The following is a 27,440-nucleotide window of genomic DNA, read 5'->3' as shown; positions in this document are numbered from 1 at the left end:
AAGGAGAAGGCCCTTCTGGGGACAGAAAGCTTTTTCTTCTTGTGTGCGTGTGTGCCTGCACAGCTGTGCACGCTTAGAACTTCTTCCTCTACCCTCACAAATGAGGCTAATCCTCAATCCAGACAATTTTAAACTCCTCTCACTTTAGTCGAATACACAGTTTATTATTAAATGCTGCTTTACTTAACCTAAACAACTCCATAGCAACTGGGATAACTATAATTCTCACGTACAAGAACACTGCACTTACTAGGGGAAAAAGTCTTCAAAATCCCTTTAACAGTGAAGACATGGATGCTCCCCCCACCATCTGGTCTCCATGAAGAAAAGGTAACAAATTAAACATCATCATCTCCCACTCCCCACTGCAAACTAGTAGAAACATGTCTGAAAGCAAGTTGTACCGTTAGGAATTGATTCAATAAGCTACTTAATCATATACGTAGAAATAATGAAAGCAACCTTAAGTGCAGCTGCACATTTGCCCCAAGCCAGTTGTGCCACAGAAACATTCTCCTGGTTTAAGACAACTTTAATTTGGAGGAACTCCACTTTGTTGCAACCCGCTTTCATCAGCAAGGAGAAAGCCCTGCGTATCACATCCTGCTGACAGTATGCTCCAGGTCCTGCTGGAAAGAGGATGCAGAGCGTAGGCACGAGCACAGGGACCATGTTACTGCACTGTCATCATTCACCGTCCTGGGGAAACGCACCATGACAGACCACACTGAAGTTTTTGACAAGGTGAGCTACAGGTAAAGGTGTTAACTTCCCCTAAAGAGAGAAGTAATCTACTTAAACAGCCCAAATTACAGATTATAAAGCCAAAGTAATTTTCTACAAACACGTGGCAGTACAATAATGCTCAGACATTGCCTGAGCATGTAATAACATAATAACATAATACTCAAAGGTGAAAATAAAAGGAATAACTGCACAGAACTGGCTATGCTTAAACATATATCCATTCAGCTACACTGAACAATTTTTCCCTTTCTGTCAGTGGGATAAATCAACAGCTCCACACATACTGTGCTGTGACTGGTAAGTCTGTGCCCATGCTCACTTCTCACTCACACACACACACACACACACACACAAACACACATGGAAAAAAATACTGTGGCTACAAGCAGCCTTCCATTCGATCAAAGCTGTGACAAAAGTGGATTGTCCATATCAAATGTTGGCAGCAAGCAGACATTACATCAACCTTGTAAAATACAACTATGAAATCAACAAAGTAATTAAAGATGGATTACTGTCTTTGAAAGGAATTGTAAGTTTGTGAAATATTTCTTCAGAAAGAAATCTGGAAATGCATCTCCTACATAGCTGTCAATTACTGATCTACTCTGGCTTTTCTTCCATATTTCTACAAAGAAACGTCAATAGGTCTGTTATCTTTTTTTAATATATGTTTAGCACCACACATCCACATAACTGCCACATACAGCATTACTGTCTTCCCTACAGGCATCCTATAAATATAAATAAGAAATGCTATCCCATTTTTTCTTTAGCAGCCTGAAACTGACAGCAATATTATCACTTTCTTAGACATTTGCAAATAGGCACAGTGGTGCAGGGCCAAAATATGCTGAGATCATAATATCTGTTTATCTAAACTGCCAGCATGTAATAAATTCAGGTGGGATGCTTTCTATCCAAATTAATTTACAACTTGAAAAGGACTTTTTACACAAATGCCGTCAAACAGGAAAACAGCTGGGAAATGGGAAGAAAATGTGAATGCTGTGTTTGATCTTATTTTTAAGTGTAGGATTTAAAGACGAAAGGATAACTATTGATGATGATAAGAATGAAAAACAGGTTTCTGTGTACATAATTTCTATTTTTACTGATGATGGAGATGTCTGTTACCTACCATAAACATAATGATCCCAAGCATACAGATTACAATCCATCAGTTTAGCTCAGGACTCCACCAACCTACCGACTAGAACTGCCTTGCTTGTAGGAAATCAGAAAAGATCAGTGCTCCATGCAAGTCCCGCTTCTCCCTTCCTTAAATTGAATGGGATTGTTAATTTCCCTCTTTCAATGTGGCCAGAGATGCATTAATATTACTCTCAGTTATCACCAATCAAAGTCTCCCCAGTTAAGATACAGTGGAGAAAGCATATGTAAATTCTTCATTATAAACAACCTGTAACCTTCCTTCATTCTACAACTGCTTCCATGAGAAGTTTCCAAATGCTTCCTGCATACCATTCGCTTTTCATATTATATATCATTGCCATCTAAACGCATTAGCTGTAATTTCAGAATTTGTAACAGAATCAAAGATACTTTTACTTCAGTTGCTACATTAGGTGCACTTAGGTCGTCATAAGTGAAACATTTATTTATTTTACAAAAACAAGGTAGATCTAGGGTAATATATCAATAACCAATTTCAAAAATTATTGATCAGCGTAATACAACGTCCTATAACAATAACTAGCATTCACAGATTTATCTTTATTAGCTTATTGTGAAAGAAAGTATTGGAGTCAATTAGAAACAACGAAAAAAGTTAGAGGCTCTATAGCAAAGTTAATCAAAGTTAGAGGGTAAAACTTTGCTATAGAGCCAGAAGTTCGTTGTTTCTAATTGACTCCAATACTTTCTTTCACAATAAGCTAATAAAGATAAATGGAAGTGGATGTCTAATGTGGCACAAATTGCCTCCTGCCTCATTGTAACACTAAATCTTTCATATATGATCTGTGATGAAGATTGTTCAAAGTTCTAACAATATACAACTTTGGAGTTATTTTTTGTTTTCCTGAGTTTTATGGATGAAATCCATACTTAAACATACTGAAAAAAATAGAAACTAAACCTACTCTAACATACTATCAAAAACACATAAAAGCACAACTTAATTTCTACCATGTAATGCAAAATAAACACCACCACAATGCACAAGCCCAACTGAATTTAAAAAGTGTATTTATAAGAAGGAGTATAAGAGGTGACACAGGCCTCCATCCCCTCCTGAAAAAAAAAAAAAAAAAAAGGCAACCCCTTGCAACATTTATTCTAAGACCAGGTGTTAAGTTGTATTCTATCTACCCAATTTTCTGTTGATTTACATCACTTTATTCTACTCCAGATGTAAAGTTATCTATTTTATCTTCCCACTCATAAAGCATCACTGTAATAGAAACCTGAAAGAGTATATATATGAAATATAGGCTTACACTGGATTTTTACAGGCTACATCATTAAACCACAAACACCCAGTTGTTAAAGAATATAGTGTAGCATAGCTCTGTGCTCTCCTATAAAACCATATGCCCCAACTGTTGTTTTGCTGCTATTTTGAGGCAAGGAGAAGAGTTTCAAGTGAGTTCAACCAAACACTACAGATCAGGACAAACTGATGGATCTGAAGACTGCTGTTGCTCATATTTTTATGTGACAAGAGGAATGTTGCTCTTAGAGATCTGGTGGTCATACATCAGTATGCATCTGTATAAGAATTAAAACAAAAAGGCGAAAATACATCACATTTTTGGTAAGGTTTTCTAACATTAAATGGAGTTCTTCCTGTGCTACTTATGTCATCAAGACTGGTTTCAGAATAGGCCTTAAATAATGTATTCCAGAAAAATCTCAGGAAAAAGAATATCACATAGCTCCATATGAGCAAATATGCTCATATCTACTCTTTTTTTTTTTTAACCAATCTTTACTTTTCCTAGGCACTGAAGCTAGAATGGCTAAATCAAAATTCCAGCCTAAGACATCAATAACCAAGACACTGAATATAAAGCTTCTCCCTCCTTAAATTTTCATCTGAAATTGCTATGTGGCAGATGCAATGACCACAAAGAAGACAAGTATTATCTTATATTTTATCAATCAGATGTAATCAGATCACCTCCTAGATATTGAAGAGAACGCACTCTGTCTGTTTGATCCCATGGAAGATAATTCCATACAGACTATTGTGAAAGCTATGACAAGACTTCTGGCCTCTATCTAGTCCATCCATGTTGGAGTACAACGTCTTTGGGCAGCTCAAAGAGCAAAGCCATTTTACATCCTCATCAGACTTTGAAAACACTCGTCTTCTGCTTGGCACATTACTTCGGTTCAATCATTTTCTTCTCTTTAGCTTCAGTTTTTTTCTCCTTCTCTGTTCTTCCGGAAAATGGGAACTGTTTGGCAAGATTCTCTCTAAAGTCCATCCCATCCATTCATACGCACTTTATGAAAATACCATTTCTTTTTAAGAACTCAAACCACAAAAGAGCCACTGCAACAACCCAGGTTTGGCTAGACAGAAATCACAACAGATAACATCAGGTAAAAATCAGAACAGTATTTATTTTAGTTTGCTGTGCAAATAATTGAAGCATTTGCTTTTAAAGTTTTCTGTGTGTGTTTAAAAAAAAAAAAAAAGGACATCATCTCCATGAACTTAAAAATTTTGCTTCAATTTAGGGCATTTTAAACCACATCTTAGAGCAAAACCTCCTCTGGTCTCTCCCGTCAAAGCTGTTCTGCCTTTGGATGAATCAGTGAGTAAGTATGGCACCGGAAGAAGGCAAATGAGTGTTTGCCTGAAGGCTACAGCAATCAGCATGGGAAGGACTTCAGCTGGATTCAAATCCCTTTTTATTTTTGCCTAATTTGGGGCATGGAATGAATCCTTTCCCGAGGACTGGGCTGTAGGGGAAAAGGAGGGATGACTTCACCTCCTCTTCAGTTTTGTGATTGGCATCAAATTCCCCTTGCAAATCTGGCCTCATAAGCAACCAAAAATCTTTTGTCTCAGAAGAGCTGAAGGCAACAACCACATCCTAACAATTTTCTTCAAGCAAGAATGCTGTCCAAAGGAATCTAGATATAGTCTGGCAATGCATTTCTTTGGGCCATCAGCTTCCGGCGGAAAAAAAAAAATCACTGTAAACTTCTTTACAGCCTAAACTATAATTAACAACACTGAAATGGAAATGTGGGTTATAATATACATTCAAATAAGAAAAAAGCAAAATATGACCTCTTCTCTTCCGTATATTAGATTCATTACATTTTTAAAAAGTAATTTTAATAATTAAATGCAGAGAATTGTGAAAAGTTGCATGGCACGGTATATAACTTTACCCCCTCTACTGGGCAACTATTAGAAAGCTTCACCTGAAAAATAATAAAAAAATATACTAGAAGCAAGTAGCTACAAGTGATGACTATGCTAAAACACCAGTGGTATATAAATCAAATAAACTTTAATGTTCATATAAATGTATACCTTATGCTCCTTCTCGTAGATTTCTTGACCACTGAATGTTGGGAGTATTTCACTTAAGTCTGCAGCTTAAATAATTAAAAAAACATATGTTTACAGTTGCATTGCTTAAAACTAACGAACAATCTAGTAAGGCCCTAAAACATTCAATTTTGACGCCTTTTAAATAATAAGAAACAAACAAAGAACAGCAAACCAGCATACACTAACAGCAACTTTTCTGCACTTTTCTGTAAGCAAAGAATTTCACACACATCAAGGAGAAAAAGATGACTTCTCTGAATAGTCATTCAAGCAAAAGTGAATACAATTTACAATCTATTTTGTCTTTGTTCAATTCAAAGATAGACTTTAACATGAAGCTCTGATTTACAGCTGTCCAGCAGCATAAACACTTAAATAAATAAATAGGCAAAAGCAGAAGAGTGTAGTCTGTAACAATGGACTTTTGAGAATGTTATCATTTGTTATTTGCATGACAGAAACTCCCAAAAGGGGATTAATATATCTGAAGTGGGAGTCAAAGCCACTAGGCTGGACAACCGCATAGCCAGCTGCATGCCCTTCCCTCAAGATTTTGTTGCATCAGTGAAGGGAAACCAACACAATTGGCTGTAAAAGGAACAAAGAGCCAAGGGAAGATGCAGCAGTAAGCTGGAACATAAAGTTGCAAGACAAGATGTGCACCTTTTTTTTTCTTTTAAATACGGGAAAACAAAGGAACGAGGGAATGAATTAGTTTCCCTACTCATACCTTTAACTAGTCTCCGTTTATAGATATACTGTGGTTACAGTGATACTGGTATTCTTGAGAGATTATTTTAAGATGAAGGAGAGCCAGCTCGTGGATGAACTCTGCTGCACAGGGAGCAGGAAGTTACAAAGATGTAAGCATGAAAGATAAGCAGACAAAAACGATGACAGAGGGTGGAAGACACACAGGAATGTGCAAAACAGCTGCAGTTACCATGTGCAGAAATAGTAAAAGCTCTGCAGGAGCACTGGGCTAATGCTTAAATGAAGCTGCAATCTTTCTACACCTCCTGGTAGGCTCCTCAAAATACACTGAGGCTGTAAGATCAAGAATGAGCTTTCTCTCCATCTGGCCCTGGGGAGGAGCTGCAAGACAGCCTTGTCAAAAGACTAGCTGGTACTAAGTCACAGAAGCTGCCAAATCTGGCACATTTAGGTACTGTGAGACTTTTGCACATATTGATTTGAATTTTCATCCTGTGCAGATTTGACTGTTTGCATGTTCACTCTCCTTCAACTTCTGTTTCATTTACTGTATATCCGTTCTCTGACTTTCCTCTTCTCCACCTTTCCTCAACATTTATTATTCTATTTCTCCTCACCACAGCACGGCACAAGTTGTTGGACATAAACAAGCATACTTTAGAAGACAACACCAACCCAAGCACAACACAGGCATGAAGCCTGGTGAAGCGAGATAAAGGCTAAGAAACGTGGATGGGGAAGATATACTGAGGTAGTGGAGAGAGAAGACTTGGTCAAAGAAACAGCTGAGAAAAATAACCCAACCTGGACCTTATGGCATTGACTCAAATGGGACAAACAAATGGGAAGGTGAACAAAAGGTGGCCACAACACTTTAAGCAGAACAGTGCCTGAATTAATGTTCTGGAAATGCAATGTGACAAAACCAGCCATATAGGGAAACTGCAACAGCTATGTGAGTCATACAAGGAACAGGAAGGATGTTTTACACTGAAAAACATGAGAAATCCTTAGAGCAAATGAGATATCAGGTTGTGAAATAGTTCCCAAATTAAAACTGTGAAAGTCACAATGCTACTGTCACCCAAAGTAAGATTGCAAAATACATTCATAAGATACTACATAGCTATAAATCAGTTGATATATACTGACTACTCAGAAGGTTATACATAGATAGATGAGGCAAGAGTTGCAATCAGTTCAGAGATGCCTTTAGAGAACGGTGCAGCGGATCTGAGTTACCTCTTGCACTGAACTGCTCTTAAAGAAGCACATCTCACTCCACTAACTGCAAAATTGTAGGGGTTGGTTGTGTCTAAAGCTGTGCTTTCAGAGTATACTCTGATGAGTTCCCTTAATTTCATTCACACATGGTCTTCAGCTTTCACAAGGCTGATTAAGATTTTAGGTAGAAGAACTCTCATCTCAGCAAAATCTTCCTTCTTCCTTCAAAACAAACACATCTGTCTTTGGGTCTAAACAGTTCACTTCTCACTTATTTATGCATTCATTTTGTTTCTCTGACAATTTTCATAATAAAGAGGGTTTTGTTGTTGTTGTTGTTTGTTTTAAAACAGAACCGTATCTGCTGAAACTCTGTCAGATCCACTACAATGAAAGGAAGTTTCAGAATTGCAAGGAACTGGACCCCTCACTGCAAGGAAGACATTTATGCCTTGGAGTGGGTTCAAAGAAGGGCAACAAAGCTGGTGAGGGGTCTGGAGCACAAGCTGAAGGAGCTGGGATTGTTCAGTCTGGAGGAGGCTCAGGGGAGACCATATCGGTCTCTATAACTACCTGAAGGGAAGCTGTAGTGAGCCGGGGGTTGGCCTCTTCTCTCGTCTAACTGGTGATAGAACTAGAGGAAATGGCTTCAAACTGCGCAAAGGGAGATTTAGGCTGGACGTTAGGAAATACTACTTCTCTGAAAGAGAATGGAATCGGCTGCCCAGGGAGGTGGTGGAGTCACCGACCCTGGAGGCGTTCAAGGAACATTTGGATTTTGTTTGAAGGACATGGTTTAGTGAGATCTATTGGTGATGGGTGGATGGTTGGAATGGTGGATGATCTTGAAGGCCTTTTCCAACCTTGGTGATTGTGTGATTCTGTGAACTAAAAGAGCATTAACTAAAACAAGCATACTTACTTTTCAGCTGTCTATATCTAATCTATATAACACCATAAAATTCCCTCATGTAACTTACAGTTGTATTTTGGAACCACAGATTTTGCTAATAGTTACTGATCATAATCTAATCCTAGAGGAGAAGCTGTTATTCTGAATTTAATATGGCATTAACAAATATCTCTGATAAAGCTGAATTAAAATGGAAAAATACACATATAATAAAATTAAATTACAGAAAAATCTCTTTGATTCCTTTTCCTCTTCACATAACCGCATAACCAATAACTGCATAACCAGGAAACTTGATCCTGGATCAGTTTGTGGGTACACTGTTAAAAATACGAAGCAGAAGTGTAACTAACAACAACAAAAAAACCTACTATGGAAGGCAAGGTTGTGTCAATATCACAACCATCATTAATATTACAAAGCATTAACTACTAAAAGATAGTACTACAGATATTCAATTGTAATATTTAGAGAACAAACGTTGACTCTAATAGTTCTCAAAACGTAGCTTAATTTTAGAATGCATATGAACAGCATCCAATACATTTTTTCATCACAGTTGAATCGTATTTACAACGCCTCTTAGCTTTCAGAATGTCTATTTTGTCCTTGACTGACTCCAGAGAGGAAGTCCTTAAAGAGCAATTCACATTCCAAATATGAAAATTCAATTTCTAAAGTTCCTAGCAGCCAACTATACAGTGGTCATGTTTTCAAGAAAAGATTTCAAACAACTTTAAGCATTTGGATCATTCCAGAATCCTTTAGGATCTTCTGGACAACAGCACTGTTTTTGTTTTCAATATTCTGCATTTTTTTCAAAGAAAATCCAGGGAAACTTCCTGACATCAAGGTTTTGTACACTTTCGGGATTTTTTCTGCAAAACTGCCATCATTAGTCACTGTCACAATTAGTGTAGAAAATTATGGTTTTGTGAAACCTAAGTCACTGATACAGCACATGATCCATGTGGTGAGGTCTATTCCCCTTTACAAAAGACACTTTACTTCAGCATGGCACCACCCTCAAACCTGCAGAGGTCTGTCCACAACGCACCACCCTGGAAGGATGTGGACCTAAATTATATCAAGACATTATGAATTACCTGAACTAAAAATCCAAATTAATATTGAAAACATGACCTCAGATATGCTGTAAAATAATATTAATAACATGCATCAGCTTGCATCGGTCACATTCTCTCTTCTCTCCTCAGTGCATTCAGACCCCATAATGACCATTTGGTTCAGAAAAGAGATCCCAGAAGAACTGAAAGGTTCTGACATCAGAGAATTCAAACTGAATTTGAATCCCATTGAGAAGATATGACTCATCTCCGAGGTTTAAATTAGATTATCAACAAAGTGAAGCAGCACAGTAAATCTACAATAATAGATGAATGCCTACAGGAAAATAATTTTTGCCCCTAGTGGCAGATGCTTGAACTTTAAAGGATCTGAGACTAAGCTTTTTGTATAAGCCTTCCTGATGTAAAGCAATTGAAATAATTTCTTTAGTTTGTCCAGCTTTGCTCCATATGCCACATGGAAACAATGTCTAAACCCTGTAAAAGAAAATATATTGTCACTTCTAAACCAATTGAGGATCAAACAATTTACAGAAACCAAGACTTATTTTGCTGACAATTAAGCTCTATCACCAAGACTTGAGATTCAATGAAATTTGACAATTGTGAAGAAAGAGGCTTTTGTCTAAGTAAGTCTGAAGCATTTGGAAGAATCAACAGAAAATCAGAAAACTGAATTAGATGTTAGTATGAGAGCCTTTGAGGATAGTCTAGAATTCAGTAATTAAACTGCCTTCTTTGCTTTGCTCTGTTTCCTCTCTGAATTGCTTTTGGTATTACAGCAGAAATAGAAATATAGGCTGATTTGGACTAGGGAGCAAGTATGTTACCCATCACACTTCCTCTTAGATCAACAGCATTTGTTTGTCTAGTCCACTGGTCAAGCTCCATTACAAAGAACTTCCGATCTTTTAAAGATCAGATGAAAAACAAGTATGACGAACAAGCTGAACCCAGGTAAGGGAATCTGAAGAGCCTTTTAAGTCTTTTTTTTCCTATGCTAAAAGCCATATTTATTTTGCAGTAATTTAGACACAATCCAAAGAAGTTAGCAAATTCTGTGCTAGCACTGAAGATTACTAGTTAGTATAATATTTTTGCATCTTCTCCTCGTAGAATCAAAGAATGAACATACTTCCTTGTTTCTTCAAGAAACGTGATACTAGTTTGTTCTCCTGTACATTTAATTCAAAAAGAAATAGGTAAGATTCCTGTTCAAAACATCTTCATGCCTACTCTACAATCAATAAAGAGTAGTCAATAGGCATCTTAACGCCTTGCAGTGCAGAACTACAAAAAGCTTAAGCAGAATGCAAAGGTATTAACAAACTAATCTGTCCTTACAGGACTGGATTTTAAGCTGAAAACATCTGAGATCATTTCAGACTCTGGATTTTGCATTTCACAGAATGTTTGTGTGTCATTTGAAAGTATATACTATTGTTTCTTTATTGTGAAGCTAACATGGGAAAAATTTAATGAAAATCTGTGCTTTTTTTCCACAGTTATCTCTAAGCAGAAGGCCTCTTCTACTGCATTAGAGTTTATTCTTCCTTAAATAATTAAAAAAAAAGTTAGGATTTTTTTTTTTTTTAAGATTTTGTTGTTGTTGTTTTCAAACACAAGTAGCATTCAGTGAGTGGCTTTGAATTCAATACTAAACAACAGTCCTAACTGAATTATGAAGAAAAATCATCATCACTATTTGGAATATTAAAACCTGTCAGCTTTACAAAAACCCCAAGGCATTTTTTTTTTTTTTCCTCTTAAGGTTAGTTTCATTCTGGAAGTGCTTCTCAGATAAGATTTGTAAATATCAGAACTATTTCAGAAAATTGTATCTAGTCTTTTGTTGAAAATATTGGGAAGAAAATATTCCTTCTACGTTATTAGTTCAGTAGAAAAAGATGACTCTTCTAAAGCTAAAACCATCTGCACTGCACAATTCTAGTACTTCCAGCTTGTAGAGGTTTCTGTAGATATCTTTTGTCCTGTGAGAACACCATATATTTTTCTCTCCAACAGTAGAGGAACATCAGCTGAGCAATGATACCACTTTTGACTTTTCCTTAAATCATTTTTTATTTAGGGAATACCAGAAATATTCAGAAGGCTAACATTGGCTGTTTCCCTTTGAGTGGTTACTGAGACCGGAGAGAGGAGACTGGAGAATGAAGGAAGGGAGGAAGGAAAGAAGCATTATACTAGCATCAGGGATAACATATATATAACATATATATAACATATATAATATATTAAAAATATATATATATTATATATAATATATATAATATAAACACACACTCATTTTAAAATTATGATTCATTAATTTTCCTTAAATTTAACAGTAAATTTAAATGCTGAAGATTGTATGATATTCATCCTTAAGCACACGAGACAGCTATGAACAAATTTTTTTTCTTCATAAAGAACAGCTATGACTAAGACAAACTCTGAACTCCCACACTAACGTACAGGAAATTCAGTTCCCCTACCATAAGATTTAGAGCAGAAGTCTAAATTCCGTGCTATGACACCCTAGAAGAGCCTGAATCTCTGTCATGTACCTAGGCCAATGTTAACCTTCGTCAAAAGCCTTGTTTGTCTCATCATTTCTCATTGTATATAATCTTCAATCTGGAATCTTAAATTATTAGAAAATAGAAGAATTCAGGGATTTGAAGAAGTTCTATTATCTTACTACTTGAAACTCTGATCTCCATTATTCAAGGGAAAACGTTATTTGGACATTTGTACTTAACAGCTCAACCAAGTAAGTTGCATACAACAAATGTGATCTGAATGGGCACAGGAACCCTGGAACTTAACTTTGCTTTCAGTCTCTCCTTTTGTAAACTGAAATTTAAGCTCGTACCTCCTTAGGCACTGCGAAGATTTACTCACATTTACAGGTTATAACACAAATATAAGTTCTTCTGTAAGTTGCCCAGCATGAAGGACATACCCCACTTCAGGGAGGAGGGAAAGGAAAACAAGCACAACTAGAGACAGAGAACCACGATTCTTCTGAAAGTGTTCATTATCCCATGTAATGAAATGATCACTGCGTACAAAACATTTAACATCCTAAGAGAAGAAAGACGCTCACCACCTTCTCTGCAAAGAACTGCATGACATTATAAATATAAGTGCACTGGAAGAAGAGATGAATGAGATGATTTAAAGTTTACAGCTTTCAATTTTCGTATTAAAACAAAAGAAATAAAAACAGCACAGAACTGAGTAAATGCCCCCAGTATCACATTACTTACTGTCCTCTGGTCATGTCTTAGAAAGAATGGGGTGGGAACAGTATTCCTGTATGAGAAATTAGTTACGACATCTTAAAAACAGATGTAGAAAAGTTTGAAAATTTAGAGTGAACTGCATCTGTTTTGGGCTGTGAAAGTGCAAACTGATGAATGTGGAACTATTCTGAGAAATGAATACGTGCAAGGAAATGGGAGCATGTATTTCTGATGAAGGGAAGTTTACCACAAAGCAGTAGGGTGTTGCTTTTTTTTTTTTTTGCCTACGCACGAATTAGCAATATTCTGCATTGCATCATTTGCATCTTAAATAGACAATAACTTCATTGAGAAAAAAACAGGTTTACCACACACATACAATCTCATCATATCTGATAAAAAGAAAACTGAGAAAGAGAAATGTTAGGCTATCTATCCTTCATCTTTTATATCTTATAACAGCCAACAACAATGCTCATATTCCAAATCTTCATCTTCTCTTTTTTCCATGCGCTGTCAGATTATTCTGCGCTCTGCATCTCAACATTAACACAGGGCAGTGAAGATTAATGCGTGGAAGAAAGCAAGATACATGCAGAATACAGTTTAAAGAGGTTAGGAGAGATGGAAGAGTAGCATTCCCAGACACAGAAAGTAGAGGATAAATTCAGGTATACAGAGGGTGAAAACAGTCAAGAAACATGCTGCGAAAGCATGATCTTGCAGGAAGTTTTAACAACTTCCCTTGAGTTCAAATATTTTATATATTATATGAGTAGCTCATTATAAAACTTCAAGCTTGAGGTGCATTGCTGACCTCAATAACATTTTTCAACTGGCGAAATGAGGACAGATGAGGGAAAGCATACCTGTAAGAACATCAGGTCAGCAGTCATTCACAAGTCTTCTACAGCAGAGAAAAGTCCAAAAGGAAAACAAAAACACGAGCATACAGTTCACTTCTACCCTGAACCAAACAACTGAGAATGAAGACTCGCTACCTTTCTCCAATATACTACTCAGCTTGCTATGTGCTCTGGCTCTTTGAATATATTCTCCTACCTAGCTTTCAGTTGAACAGTGGCCAAAACAGCCTCAGCTTCTTCACACATTTCAGAAATCTCCTCATTCCAATCTCTTGCAAGGGCCCACCACAACTAAATGTTCTGCTCAAGCAGAAAACAAACACTAAGTCAACTAAAGTTGCATGTCAGAATCACCTCAGAAAATGTTCAACAGGAGCCCAAATAATGAACATTAAAAAAAAGAACACTAAGAATGAACAGTAAGCAATTTCATGGAACCTACTCCAAAGTAGGTATTGTCATAAGCAGTAATTAATATCCATTACAAAATTCATTATAGGACTATTGTCCAGTAGCTAATAAATCAAAAACACTACCAAACAAGTTTTTCATATACTTGATAGTATTTTATAATAATTTGTAAAGTTGCCTTAAGACAAGCTGTCAACACATATGGCTTGCCATACTACTGCCTCTTCCAAATAAAGCATTATTTTGTATTAAATACCCAGAAGCCAAAACTTGAAGAAACTCCTCTGTATGTATTCATCTATATACATAACAAGAAACACTGACAACTTATCTATCCAAACTGATTCCTAGAAAAAGAATACCAGGGGAAGACAGAAAGCAAGCAAGTAATATCTCATATTATTCACAAGCAGATAAGTAATTAATTCTGACTACTGAGTTTGCACTTTTTAAACTGAACAGGACAGTAAAGCAGAGCTTTGAGACAATACCTCCAAATACAGAGACACTCCACTTGCCTACTTTGAGATTTCTATCATTCAGTTTTCACTTTAGATTGCCAGAACAGGCAGATTCACATACAACATCCATTCTTTTCTACATTAAAATTTTAATTTTGGATCAAGAAGTGCCCTTTGTTTCCAAGTACTCTCTAAGATCACCACAGGCACAAACTAATCTTCACTTGTTGCATAATCTGCAAGATGCTGGCAATCTGAAAAAAAGAATAATTAATTCACCCAGATGCTGCAGTGCAAATTACCTAAGATCATCTGGGAGAGAGATTTCCGTGCATTACAAAACAGAAGAACAGAGCTAATGAAATGAGTTTGCACTCTAATAGTCTGTTTCCTTTCAGTTAACAGCCATTCTGATAAAAAAAAATAAAAACGGTCTGCAAGCACCACAGTGGTCTGTATGTCCGTAAGAAATGAGAATAAAATGTTATAGAATGCGAAAGAATCAAGAAAAGCCAGCGCCTTAATGTACAGGGCTTTCTCCTGGGCTGTTGGACTCCTTCCTTCCAGACACATAGTAAACCAGTGAGTGAGAAGATGGGGCCTTCCTTCCCATACTTCATGCGCAAACTCTCACCACCACCAGGCCATTTGCCATCTCTGCCCTACTGTTCACAAAGTAATTCTTTCAGAAATACTTTTACCTTATTCCAAGGTAGAATGAAAGTGGGTTTTTGAGAACTTCATTTCTCAAAAATGCTCATCTCCCACCCACAACTGGTATCTATAAACAAGGAAGAACTTCACTGTCAAGACATGCTGCCCATAGAGGATTGGAGCCTCCTTCTACGGAGATACCCAAGACCTACCTGGATGCCTACCTGTGTTACCTGCTGTAGGGAACCCACTTTAGAGATCATGGAGTCCAACCCTCTGCTAGGGCTCCCCTCCAATCCCTGCAGTTCAGTGATTCTGTGATTCGACAAAAGACAAGGCCTCCAGTCCTCATGGCTCACAAGAATCAAAGCAACGTCCAGCAATTTTTTAAACACATAATGGCAAAAAGTATATATACTTAATCTAGTTATTATCAAAACCAAGATATCTTCATCCTTCACATTATCTCCGAAAGGTGATTTGCAGCACCACCTCAGCGAGGCCTTCTTTTACCCCCCTCAAATCTTTTCACTGCAGCCTTCCCTTCAACCATTTCCTTCCTACTTGTAATAACCCTTGTCAAAATCAGGCTGATATCTATGTGAGACTAAAATATAATGCCTTTTTTTTTTTTCCCCACTTCCTTGCTACGCTTGCCACGTTTCTGAACATCTTCTGTTCAGTCTTCTAAACCCAACACTTTTAATTAGGTTTATCTTCGTCAGCTCCTCTGTGCTTCCTTTTCTTTTGGTTGAGGTGGAGCGAGAGTAGCTTGCCTTGTGGTTGCTTTAGCAAATGAAAAACCAGAACTGCAGTATCTGGGCAGGTCAGCATATGGTCAGAAATGAGTTTCGCAGCAGGTCGTTTTCCCCACCAGGGGATTTTAATGCAAGGAAGATAGAAAATCCCTGTGAAGGCATGAGAAATCTTGTGCCAGGAAAGCAGGAGTTTGCACTTGGAAGCAGTCATCGGTACCAGCTTCCCACTGTTTTCATCTTAAATAATGCACCATACCCTCCTACAAATAGTTTTCTGTAAACCTTTTCATTTTATCTCACATATGGAGGATAAATAGGGTGAGCACTGATTTGGTGAACCAAACACGTAATGGGTTTGTCTCATCAGTTTATAGCCAAGTTTCATTCAATTATTACTGTAGAAAAAAATAGGATAGAGTTGAAATGGGTTACACTAATAGATAATAAATGTAAACATGACTCCAGAGTGCTATTTACTAACTTTAAAGACTACTCCTACAGTAATCAACTTTATAAGGTTCCTGACAGAATCATAATAGCGATAAAATACATGGAAGTATAAAGCTATTTAAACTCTTAACAAAAGCCATGATAATACTAGCAGTAAATGAGCAACTCCCACAAAATATCATTTATTAATCACGTCCTGATAAGGTTTAAAGTACACAGTACCATTGTGTACTTTAAACATTAAAGTTTTTTTTGGTGAACAAATGTAGCAACCTAACAGGTTTTAATTACCACACCTACTTCAGTGACGAGCTGTTCCACTAAAACACCCAAACATAATATTTACAACCCTGTGTGGTTGTTAAGAATCTCAGTGATTGATGGGACATATTGTGTTGTCATCTCACCACCAACGAATGCAAGTGATTACCAACACGGAAGAGAGAAGCTGTGTTTTTATTTTACAAGAGGCTGTCCCGTAGGGACTTCTTTTCATCATAAACTAACAAACCTATGTACACGTGAACCTGCTTTGGAGCTTGGCAAAGAGATTTGCAAACAAAGCCTTTGCTACACTAAGGACAACATATTTCTTTTTGTATTAGCTTAAGAGAACATGGAAGCTGTCAAGAGATCTAGTATACTTTTACACAATCCCTCAGAATTCATCTTGACCACAAGGAAATATCTAAAAACTGCATCAGAAAGATAGCACAGATCTTGTTTCAGAAAAAAAGAAAGCAATTGAATCACTGAGTCAAATAGGAATACAATACATTTTCTGGCATCACTACTGAATATTTATATCAGAGATGAATGAGACTACAAACGAAATATTTTAACATGAAGCTCTGCCTTGTTAACTGCATGATATGCCAAAACACCACCTACTATAAATCACAGGGTATAGGACCAGTATTTCTTGTTTAAACATGTTACTCATTCAGCAGAATCACTTGTGTGAACAAGCATACATTAATGTACACTAACTAAAGCAGTTTCACTATCCAACTGATAGAACTATAATTTAACAACCTCATTATCAGCATTGTAATTTTCAAACTGCTGAAATACCGTATTTGTTGCAAATATTATACAGCTTAAATACTTTAAACATGGTCCATTTGACGCTTCTGTCAGATAAAATGTAGATAGACACTTGTGCACTGACGAACAAGCTTTTAATCCTATAAAGAAACTTTCTCTGTCAAATTATAGATGTTTCAACACATGATTTACGAACACCATAATTAAAATCCTTATGCCTTAAAGAAAAACAAACTCTTCATTATAAAATCAGCTTTCTTTTGCATTTTTATCTTTTAATAGTTTGAGTTTGCTTTATACACTGCTCTTAGCTATCAGTTTGGCACACCATTTCTGGAAGCCACGACAGAAGAACATAACCTTGGTCAAACCTTGAAGTTTGAGTAAGCAACCAAAGGGATCAATGCAGCTTCCATGAAGCATTTGAAGACAGGAAGTGGGAAAGCTGCTAATTTAACAGGTAAAGGACAAATCATACAATTCATTATCTTCTGTCTATAGGAAGACCAGAATGCTGTAATGCCTGCTGAAATATTTTTCCTGATTGCATGAACAACAATGCATCAACAGTTTGGAGAGACAAATTTAAAAAACAGGAGGAAAAAAAAAAAAGAGAAAAAGAGCTTCACTTTCAAATGTATCTCTGTAGCGGTTCTCGTTCAATTTGAATTTTAGACAGAGGAGGGGGGAGAGATTTCTATTTTATCTGAACAAATTCATGCATATCACTTATTCATTCTTGTAGCGCCCATCAGCACAGCAGCAGCAGGTTTCAGCTTCCTAAACTCAATGCAGTTTAAAATTACACACAATCTCCACTAAAACTACCATTACTGAAAGTGATGCAGTTATACATTAGCATTCCTTCTCTAAAGAAATCTGTTCCCAAATCCCAGAAAAGAACAATTTATTTACAAGCCAAGCAAGTAATCTTGAATCAAATCCTAAAGCTTGTCAAAGCCAGAATCTCCTACATTATCAATAAGAAACTAATTTTAAAAGAGGGAACACCCAATTCAACAGTCATCGCAGCCGAGGTTCGAGTCTCTTTTACTTCACTTTCTATCATGCTTGTTTTAAAACATTTCATACGTTTTGAGAAAGAAATGTAAGGAATAATGGCTGAAAATCTCACTGACTGGACTAAAACTCCACAGAGTTATCTGACTTTTGTCCACTAGGTTCCTGACCTCAGTGTTATATGAGGTAAAAAAGTTTACTCTGTACAAGATTAAGAGAAAATATTAAACTTGCAGATAATGAGAATAACTAAACAGAACCACTAGTGTTCAGTGTAGAGGTTGAAAATCATTCCTCAAATGCCATCTCTAAAACTGTAACAGATAAATTTTGCTAGCCTTCTAACAAGCTGTTGCAATGCTACGCTGGGATAAAACAGATCATGCTGCCCTCTTGTGCTAGACCTGCACAGAAATCAACTCCTTTACTCCTGTAAGTGACACGTAAAGAGGAATATATAAAGCATACACTATAAAGTGTGAATGTCCATATTTTCCTCCTTACAGACATCCTGACATGCCTGCAACTCTCTTAATGGGATGTGATAGAAGAAGAAAGGAAGTTTCTAAAGAAAGAGACAACTTCTTGAAAGGAGTAAATAAGAAAGTTCTGTTAACAAAGTCAGGTGTGATGAATTCACAAAAACAACCACATAATGCATAACTTCCCTACAGCTGTTTAAGTGGTGCCATATAGGTATCAACTGATAAATTTAACTTTCAATCATAAGTATCTGTCTGTTCTTTCTGAATTCGGGATAGCACAATAAGCTTTAGTCATTTTTGATTGTAAGCTCTATAGGGTTAGGTCCTTGAGAAACAAACAGTTGTGCATTAGCAAGGTTCATCTAATGCAAAATACCATCACAACGGCAACATATAAGTACTTTTAGATCTATGCCAAATTACAGAAAAGTGAAATTTGTGTAGATAATAATATTTTTGAGTGGGAAAACAGAAAGGAGAGGGGTCCTCATACTTTTCCATCTGCACTGTATAATCCAAGTTCCTAAAAATATACCTATATTCTCCATTGTCTGAGTGAGATGCCCATTACTATTCCCTTAACAAACATCCCTATACATTGCTGATGTAACATATAAAGAGAGGTCTTAGTCTCATGCTTAAGCTGATCCAAAAAGCATTTTCTTTTTTTTTTTTTTTAAGAAATAAGTCATCTCATTTATTCACCACAACTGATTGGATCTATACTGTTGGGAGTTGACAGACATGTCATGATTCAATACGTATTTCCATTTCCTAATGTCGACTCCCTGATACTGCTCATCAGTCTGTTTCTCCAGTAAGAACCACGAAGAGCTTGGGATGTCTATTAATTTCCTTCCTTCCTCAACTTTGAAAATGGATCACTGTGTATTCAAAATATTGACTCCAGCATTTTTAATTGGAGATTATTTTTGGAGAAATAAAACAGCAAAAGTTTGCTGCAACTGCTCCTGCAAATGTTTCAGAGACTTCACACAAATACTGAAAACACACTGGATGCTTAAATGATAGATCTGTCGCCACAGTATCAGCTTTGCTAATGTGAGATATGCTAACTAATAGCTTGGCTTGATTGCTACAATCACAACACTAAAAAAAAGAGTGCTTAGTAATTTCTACTTCTTTTCAGTATCTATTTCTTAGTGTAGTATCTTTAAAACTGAAAAAGAAAAAAAGACAAAAAAAAAGAGAAAAAGGCTTTTGCTTCCTTCCCTAATGCAAATTCTAAAAGATACATACACAGGAAAAAAACAACAACAAAAACAAAACCACCTCACTCAGGTGAAGAAAGAAAGATATTCAAAACAGAATTCAGAACTGCTATACACTGCAGTTCTGAACAAGAGCATCACGTCTCCCATGTCATCTTTTTCCTTTTCTTTTTCCTTTTCCAAAAGATGTTCAGATCAGAACATCTGTACCTTTGCACGCTACCGTGACCAAAAGAAAGATGAAGGAAAAGAAATTTATACACGCTGAAGTTAATCTTCTATTATAAAATATCTGCTGATAAATAGAAACATACATCAGTAAGTCATGATGGTGTGTGAATACCAGCGATAGGCAGGTTGTATGAATGCCACTCTTTTACAAAGCACTGCTAATTTGAGCTTCACAGTATGTTACAAAGCAAACCATTTCTTATTACTCTACATTGTCCCTGATGTTTAGTCTATAGCTCTGACTTTATTTGTTACAATGAGCCACGGTTTTGGGCATTCTTACAAGATGATTATGTATTCCTCAAAAAACACAGTGCGCACGGTGCATACAAAAAGGTAAGAGGATAAACACTGCACTTCTGACAACAAACCCCATTAGCACTGTAATTTCTTGTGACATATATGCTCTCACTGGCTTTCTACTGAGCTTACTGCTTTACTTCTAACCCTTTGCAGCGGCCTTCAATTTTCATTGCCACAGACACAGAGTACAAGCCCATATAACGGCCTTAAACTTGTGCAGCTGTAGGTTTATTTTTTTTTTTAAGGGGGAAATTATCTATGTTTTTTTCATCATACTATGGATGTGAACCTTTTCTACACATGAATATGTTTCCTGAAAATATTCCTACTCTCTCTCAAACAACAAAGCTATCCCTATGAACCCTTACAGTTATTAAACAGCCCCTGGAAGTATGAAACCAACCCTATATTCCTTTCCTTCAAGAGAATGAAGGCCAGAAGGCACATCAGATTTCTGGTCATTAAATCAGCAGCACTCCACTTCCCCAACTCTCTTAACTCTGCTCCAGCTTTTCTCCCTGTTCCTTTCTCTGAAGAGTGTAAGGATCTGCATTACAGTTTTAAATTGCATTCTATTGTCCATTTTGGAAGGATATTAAACTACACAGTTTCTCAACAACTGTGAATTACCACGCTTGCTTAGAATTATTTTCTAAAAAGGGCAAATGATGGCTGGGGTCAAATTTTCAAAGAAAAGCACAAGAAAGGCATCCCCACAAAACACATGCATATACGTTCACGATGTCACAGAGAGGTCTTTGCTAACTGAATCAGATCAGAACCAACCAGCAACTGGTGCAGTTAGTGCTACTAGCAGCAAGCTGTTCAATGAACAACACCAAAAGCACAGTTTCGAAAGGAGTAAGATCAACTGTCATATAAGCAGTCAACAGTCTGACTTCTGAATTTAAGAATACCATAGTAGGTTTTTATTAAAAGAAGCAGAAACCACAAGTGTGTAAAAAAACCAAAACTACTACTTTCAATTTATAACTGCTAGGAAATAGAATATTTAATATAACCAATTAGTTACATTAAATGTTAAGGGTTTTTGACAATTAAACTTACCTATAGGATTTCTGTCAAAAAACAGGACAGGAGCTTTCAAAATGGATTTAAACATTTTGTTGTGCAAGGTCTGACCAGAATTAACAAGAACTTGAAAGACCAGAAGACTTCTTATTATGCCAAACAGTATTGTAGCCACCGTTAAACCTGAAAGTAAACAAAAATTGACAGAGCATGCATAAAGATACGCATCTTTCTCACATGCGCGCACACACACACACACACACACACACACACACACAAAAAGGATTTCAATATAAAATTGAACAACAAAATAATTCTGTTGGTTTCTGCATATAGCAAGAATCCTAACAACTGCCTAAGGGACTCCAAGCACAGAACATAGCTAACTGATATTTGTCAATAGCTGTAGTTAGTCATATTTAAACAATTTCTCTTTTTCTCTTCAAAAGAATCACTGCTTAATGGAAATGCAGGAAATGTCTGTTAACCCACTAAATAAATCTGTATTACAACCTCCTGCATAACAGTTTTGCTAAGAAATTCATTTCACAGTGCCATGTGTAATTGTGGTTTGCAGAGGTCACTGTGAACATTCAGCATTTGCCAGCAGGTATTAACCAAGTAATATATATATACACGGCTATTTAGCAACAACCTTGAGTTATTCTCAATCAGTTCAAACCACTCATGCCATACTTCCCCATGTAAACCACATCAAATCATTTAAATGATGTATATTTCTCTAACACAGAACAAGATGCATCCCTTATGCAGTGTGAATAGAGTGCTTCTAGGGAATTGGTTTGCAGACTGTTTGTCTTCTGAGCACATCTCCACTTACAAGACAGAGGTGCTACAAGGCAAAAGATGGAAACAAAGAATAATGAGATTGCTGTGGGTCTGTTTGCTGCAAGTAGCCCGCAATGTGCTTGCCTAAGTTTCCAGCAGAGTCCAAAGCTGAACAGCAGTTATTAACCTTGTACTTGGCAGTTCTGCAGGCCTTCCAGGCAATGTGCTCCAGAAACTGAATGCAGCCACCACAAGCCCAGATGTTCAGGCCTTGAGGACAACCTTAAATTAGACTTTAACTATCAACCTAACACATGAACAGTTCTAAGGACAGGGAGAACCTGGATGCAATTCAGGTACAGCTATGGTGTAGTGGTTGAATGAGGTTTTACATGATACGATGTCATTCGGCCAATTGTTACCTCCTGTTTACAGATGTATCCTTCTAGAATGCAAATATAACTACTATGTTTGTCTGTATGTACTTTATTGCTCTGGGTGGAGATGCACATGGGTGGGATGAGAGTTTGCTTTGTCCTGACTACTATATTCCAGGCCAGGCAGAAGAAAGCTCATTTTCCAAAAGTAAATGCACATGCTCCTCCAGGAAACCTGGGTCAGGCAAGAAGAGAGAGCAGCAGAGGTACCAAGCAGAGAGAACAGGGCAGAGCTTTGGCTCAACCCATCACCTTCAGAAATCTAAACACACTGCTTGGACATCTTTTGTACGCAATATTGCTCCTCCTCCTACAGCCTGGAGAGAAATGGGAATGGTAAAAATAAGTTTTTCAGTGGCAAATAAATTACTTTATGCATTAATTTTAACCTCATTATCCATGTCTTTCAGAGTGAAAGCCTAAAAGGAGATGGCTGGAGAAACGGATGAGGATGGAAAGCGCTCCTGGCAACCCCATGTTTCTGCACAACTTCATTCAGTCTTCAGAGCTGATTGAAGTTGCTGGTGTGGCCGTCACTGCACTAATCACCTGAGGACACCTAATGGCTGGTGGAAAAAGGGTGTAACAACACTACTGTCAAGCCTTTCCTCCTGTCTGTCTCAGGCAGAAGATTTTTGCTTACTATGTTTACAAGCTTACCTCCTCAGCATGAGAGGCAGTCTTCTGACACACTTATACAAAAGGTATGGACATGGCACCTCAGTTCTGACCACTGAGGATTCCCATTAACAAATTTTATTTTTCTAAATCTTAATCCCACTGAAACACCAGGAAGGAGCTACCATGGTGATTATTTTTTTTAAACATTGAAAACAATTAAAAAAATTCTTTAATTACTTTGCATTATTTCAGAGGGTACAGAAAAAATTAATTATGTGTTTCATATGAAATTCACTATCCTTTTATAACTGTTTTTCAACTTACAATTTTATGGAAGTAACAATGCTTTTTCTTTAACCACTGCAAATGTATCACTGACTTATCAGAACATTTCAATATCAAAGTTAACTTTCGCTTTTCTGTTATCTAGAACAAAATTTGCCTTAAAGGATAAAATTTTCTGCAATTTGATTTAGGTTATATGGTCAAAGAAAGCCAAGTTTGACATTCTTAATCATGCTGTGCAGTCCACTGATTGGCGCATGAAATAAGAATGAATTACAGAGAAAATAAAAGCCAAGTTATCTGGCTCCTACATTGCTGTTTCCCAGGCCAAGTACGATGTATTCAGTCAAATACTCAGATCATGTGGATTCTCACAAAAAAAAAAAAAAAAAAAAAAAAGAATAAAAAAATAGATTCCACTTATCCTCTCATGCGAGAGAGATGTTTCTAATACATTCAGAGAATTTTCTTTTGGTATACTACCTGTTTTCTCAGACCTATCACTCACATCTCAATCAAGAAATTACTGTGCCATGCAAAACTATCAAACACTAGAAGTGCTAAATAGCAGAGCCTGAGAGCATATTTCTGCGCATTATTTTTCAACGTTAATTTTTAAACTGACACTTCAGACAAGTATTTTGAGATGTCTTGATGTCTGAATGCGAAGATTAGAGTCCTTTTCTGGGTATTAAAAAGCATATGGATAACTATTATATATATATTATAATATTATATACTGAAATGTATATGTAGAATATATATTGAATTTTTCTTTAACGCTTTGCTTTGCATACTCATCTAGGAGGCTTTTTAAAAACTGATTCTTTTGCTATGGCACTTCAGAAGTAACGCTGCCATGCCAAGTTTTATTACAGTACAGAACAAGTATCAGTTTCAAATCCCTCTTGCTCAACCATATAATAACAGAAGATAGAGCTGAGTAATCTATTAATAGAGACAACAACCATAAGCTTACTTTTTGAATGCTTAACTTACTAAAATCTAGGCAAAAAAACTGAAGAGTCTGCATTCGACCTATTTCTTCTGTTGTATTTACCTACTTATTTATTAATTCCAATAAGTTTAGTAAGGAAGAAAGACTGAAGCTCCAAATATGTTAGAATGTTGCTCAGTTCCAGCTAGAAATCACATTTCCCCACATTGCCATTCCTTTGCACCGCTCAAAATTGTTTATTACAGTAGGTTAAATAACAGATCTTTAAGGTATATAGACACATGCACACGTGTCGTTACCTGCGTAAATTCCCAAATAAAAGGTAAGGTCTAGATGTTCAGTCTCATTTGCTCCATTATTTCCATTTGTTGTAACATTCAGCTTTTCTTGATGATTTGCCCTGTGGCAATGCATATGGAAGATAACGATCATCAAATCACATTCTGCAAATATTCATGAGCACGTTTAACTGTTTCTAGATTAAACTCTATTGAAACCTTCAGTTCAAAAGATCCCATGTATCCCTGACGCTGCCATGCACCACACCATGAGAAGAAGCTATCACAGTCACAGCATAATGTTTCTTTTTTTCTTTCCATGCACAAAATGAGTAGAGATAAGAAAACATCAAGCAGATCCTGAAGTTTCCTAGAACAAGTTTTTTTTCCCATACCCATAAAACAGTGATTTCTATTTGACAAACAACTCCCGAGTGAAAAGACAGGCACAAGTGATCAGTTTTCATCATTAACATACCAGTAAGAAAGCCACCAATCCTGGAGCACATATGCCACCTTGAATAAAAGAGGAAAATACAGGAATCATTTTGCAAAATGAAAAAAACATTAGAAAGTTAACTTCCTTGCTATTCTTTTATGTTCTCTGGGAAAACATCACATATTCAAAAAAGTATGCCATCCAGTCTTTCAAGATTAGCAGCAATTTGCAAAGCACATTAGAAGATTTATGAGATCCCTCTACAAAGAAAGAAGTTACCTTAAATTACCTTCCTTGTTAGTAAACTAAAGGAAAGCAAGACACTTAGGCAAGTAAAACATAGTAGCTCTTCCTAACATATGTTAATTGCACATTAAAGAAGACATATTTTCAGTTCCTAAATTTGCCACTGCAGATATTTCAAAATGCTTTTTGATTAACAAACTTTCTGATGTTACCAGTCCAGAAATTTGTGTTTACAGGAGATAATTACCAGAAACAGAATTGAAAGAGGATGAGAGAGGAGAGGGAGGGAAAAAACTTTTACCACCATCTTCCTTCTGTGACAAGAGGTGACTATAAACCTGTAAAAGGGCTACTTATCTCAAAATATACCTCTGTTCACGTGAATTAAAGTTCTAGGAAGCCTGCTGCAGAGATCCTGCTTAGTTGTCCTTCTTTCTAACAGACTCAATTTAAGGATAAGCAAAAAGGACGTAACATGTATAAATATACATACTACTTTTTACAGCCAAGACCAATCATTTCCATGAAATGAATTTGAGCTTTCTCAGCAGGAAATAGAGAGAAGGGCAATAGGCTGTCTTCACAGAGCCTTCTCAACTCATCATTTCTTTCAGTAAGTTTTAAAAATAATTTTCCTTCTCTAAAAATTCTTTTACATATCTGTTACAGTCTGCATCACACAATATTTCACTTTCTTCTTCTTCTAAACAGTGATTCTCCTAGCCTTTTTCTTAACCTGCGCTTACCAGCAGAAGAGCTTTTCTTTTAACAATTCTGTAATCCTCCCTCCATACCCAGTCAAGCTTTTTATGCTTTCACTTGAAGAAGGAAATATTTCTTCAGATTTGCTAGATGCTATTTAATACACCTTAAGATTTTGTTCTGCATCTCTGAAAAACTAAACTGGCTTATAATTTTTGTGCTGCACTGTCAGTGGAATTATGATTTCACTGAAGTATTACAACTTCTGGAATAAGGATCAGTGCGTAACATCTCAATGCAGTATAAAAACTCCATACTTGATCAACTTATTAGATGTAAGAAAGCCACGTTCCTAAATATCTTCACTGCAACATCACAGTAACAATCATACACTACGTTAGAAAATGGTAAAAACAAAATTATTTGTTATTAATATTTGTTACTCCCAGTGACTTACCTGTGCCAAAATATTAAATAATACAAGTATAAAAATCACAAAGTAGTTCGCTCCTGCAGTGAAATACTTTCTGTAAACTTTAAAGCTTATTTTTCCCTCAGAACGACTCTCCTCTGGCACGGCAGCCAGTGGATTTTCAGCCTGGAAAATAAAAAAAACAAAACATTAACCTGGCAGCTATAGATTCAGACTAAGCTACTTGAAAGACATGGTTCAAAATCAGCAAACAATTAAATAATAAGATAAAGTGATTACACATACAAAAACTTTAAGTATGAGAACTATAGCTTTCACAAAAAAATTAGTCTCATTGCAGTAACACTGAAAAATCTACTGGCAGGATCTACTGAAAAATGACACTGACAGGATTATGTTCTGCATTGCATCATTGCATGTAACATGAGATCATTTCCAATCAGAAATATTTGCTCCAACTGCCAGCACTGCTAACTGCTGAACCAGATTTTTCTTTTCTTATGCACTAGCATCAATCATCATGGCTCTCAAAACCAAGGCCTTAACATAGAAAAGGCCCTGTTTTCAGTCCAAGTGTGTATAATCTTTACTTTTCAGAAAAGTTTTTAAAGTAAACAATCTTCTGTAAGTTTGAATCAGAAATCAGTCAACATATGCTGATAGTAAAAAAAGAATTAACAAACTTCTAATCAAAGCATCTGTTAATTGGGAAAACCACTAAAATGACCCATGGATAGGGAACACTAAAAGAGAGAAAAGTAAAAAAATAGAACAGACATAAAACAGGTAGAAAGATCTATTATCCAAAAGAACAACATTCTGTTTTTT

The 27,440-nt window shown here is 36.4% G+C and overlaps 1 protein-coding gene across 1 annotated transcript in view; it reads right to left on the bottom strand.

The window, feature by feature from the left end:
• ABCC4 (ATP binding cassette subfamily C member 4) overlaps positions 1–26,783 on the bottom strand; it is a gene marked incomplete at its 5' end in the record, with an annotated part of 96,940 nt that extends 70,157 nt beyond the window's left edge. The window contains 4 exons of the mRNA XM_031557820.1: positions 21,461–21,607; positions 24,814–24,914; positions 25,271–25,308; positions 26,637–26,783. Of these exons, the coding sequence (XP_031413680.1) occupies positions 21,461–21,607; positions 24,814–24,914; positions 25,271–25,308; positions 26,637–26,783 (433 nt within the window). The remainder of the gene's footprint in view (positions 1–21,460; positions 21,608–24,813; positions 24,915–25,270; positions 25,309–26,636) is intronic.
• Positions 26,784–27,440: the final 657 nt, after the last annotated feature.

This window comes from Meleagris gallopavo, chromosome 1, assembly GCF_000146605.3.
Source record: "Meleagris gallopavo isolate NT-WF06-2002-E0010 breed Aviagen turkey brand Nicholas breeding stock chromosome 1, Turkey_5.1, whole genome shotgun sequence".
Lineage (NCBI taxonomy): Eukaryota > Metazoa > Chordata > Aves > Galliformes > Phasianidae > Meleagris > Meleagris gallopavo.
This window is presented reverse-complemented; position numbering and strand designations above follow the sequence as displayed.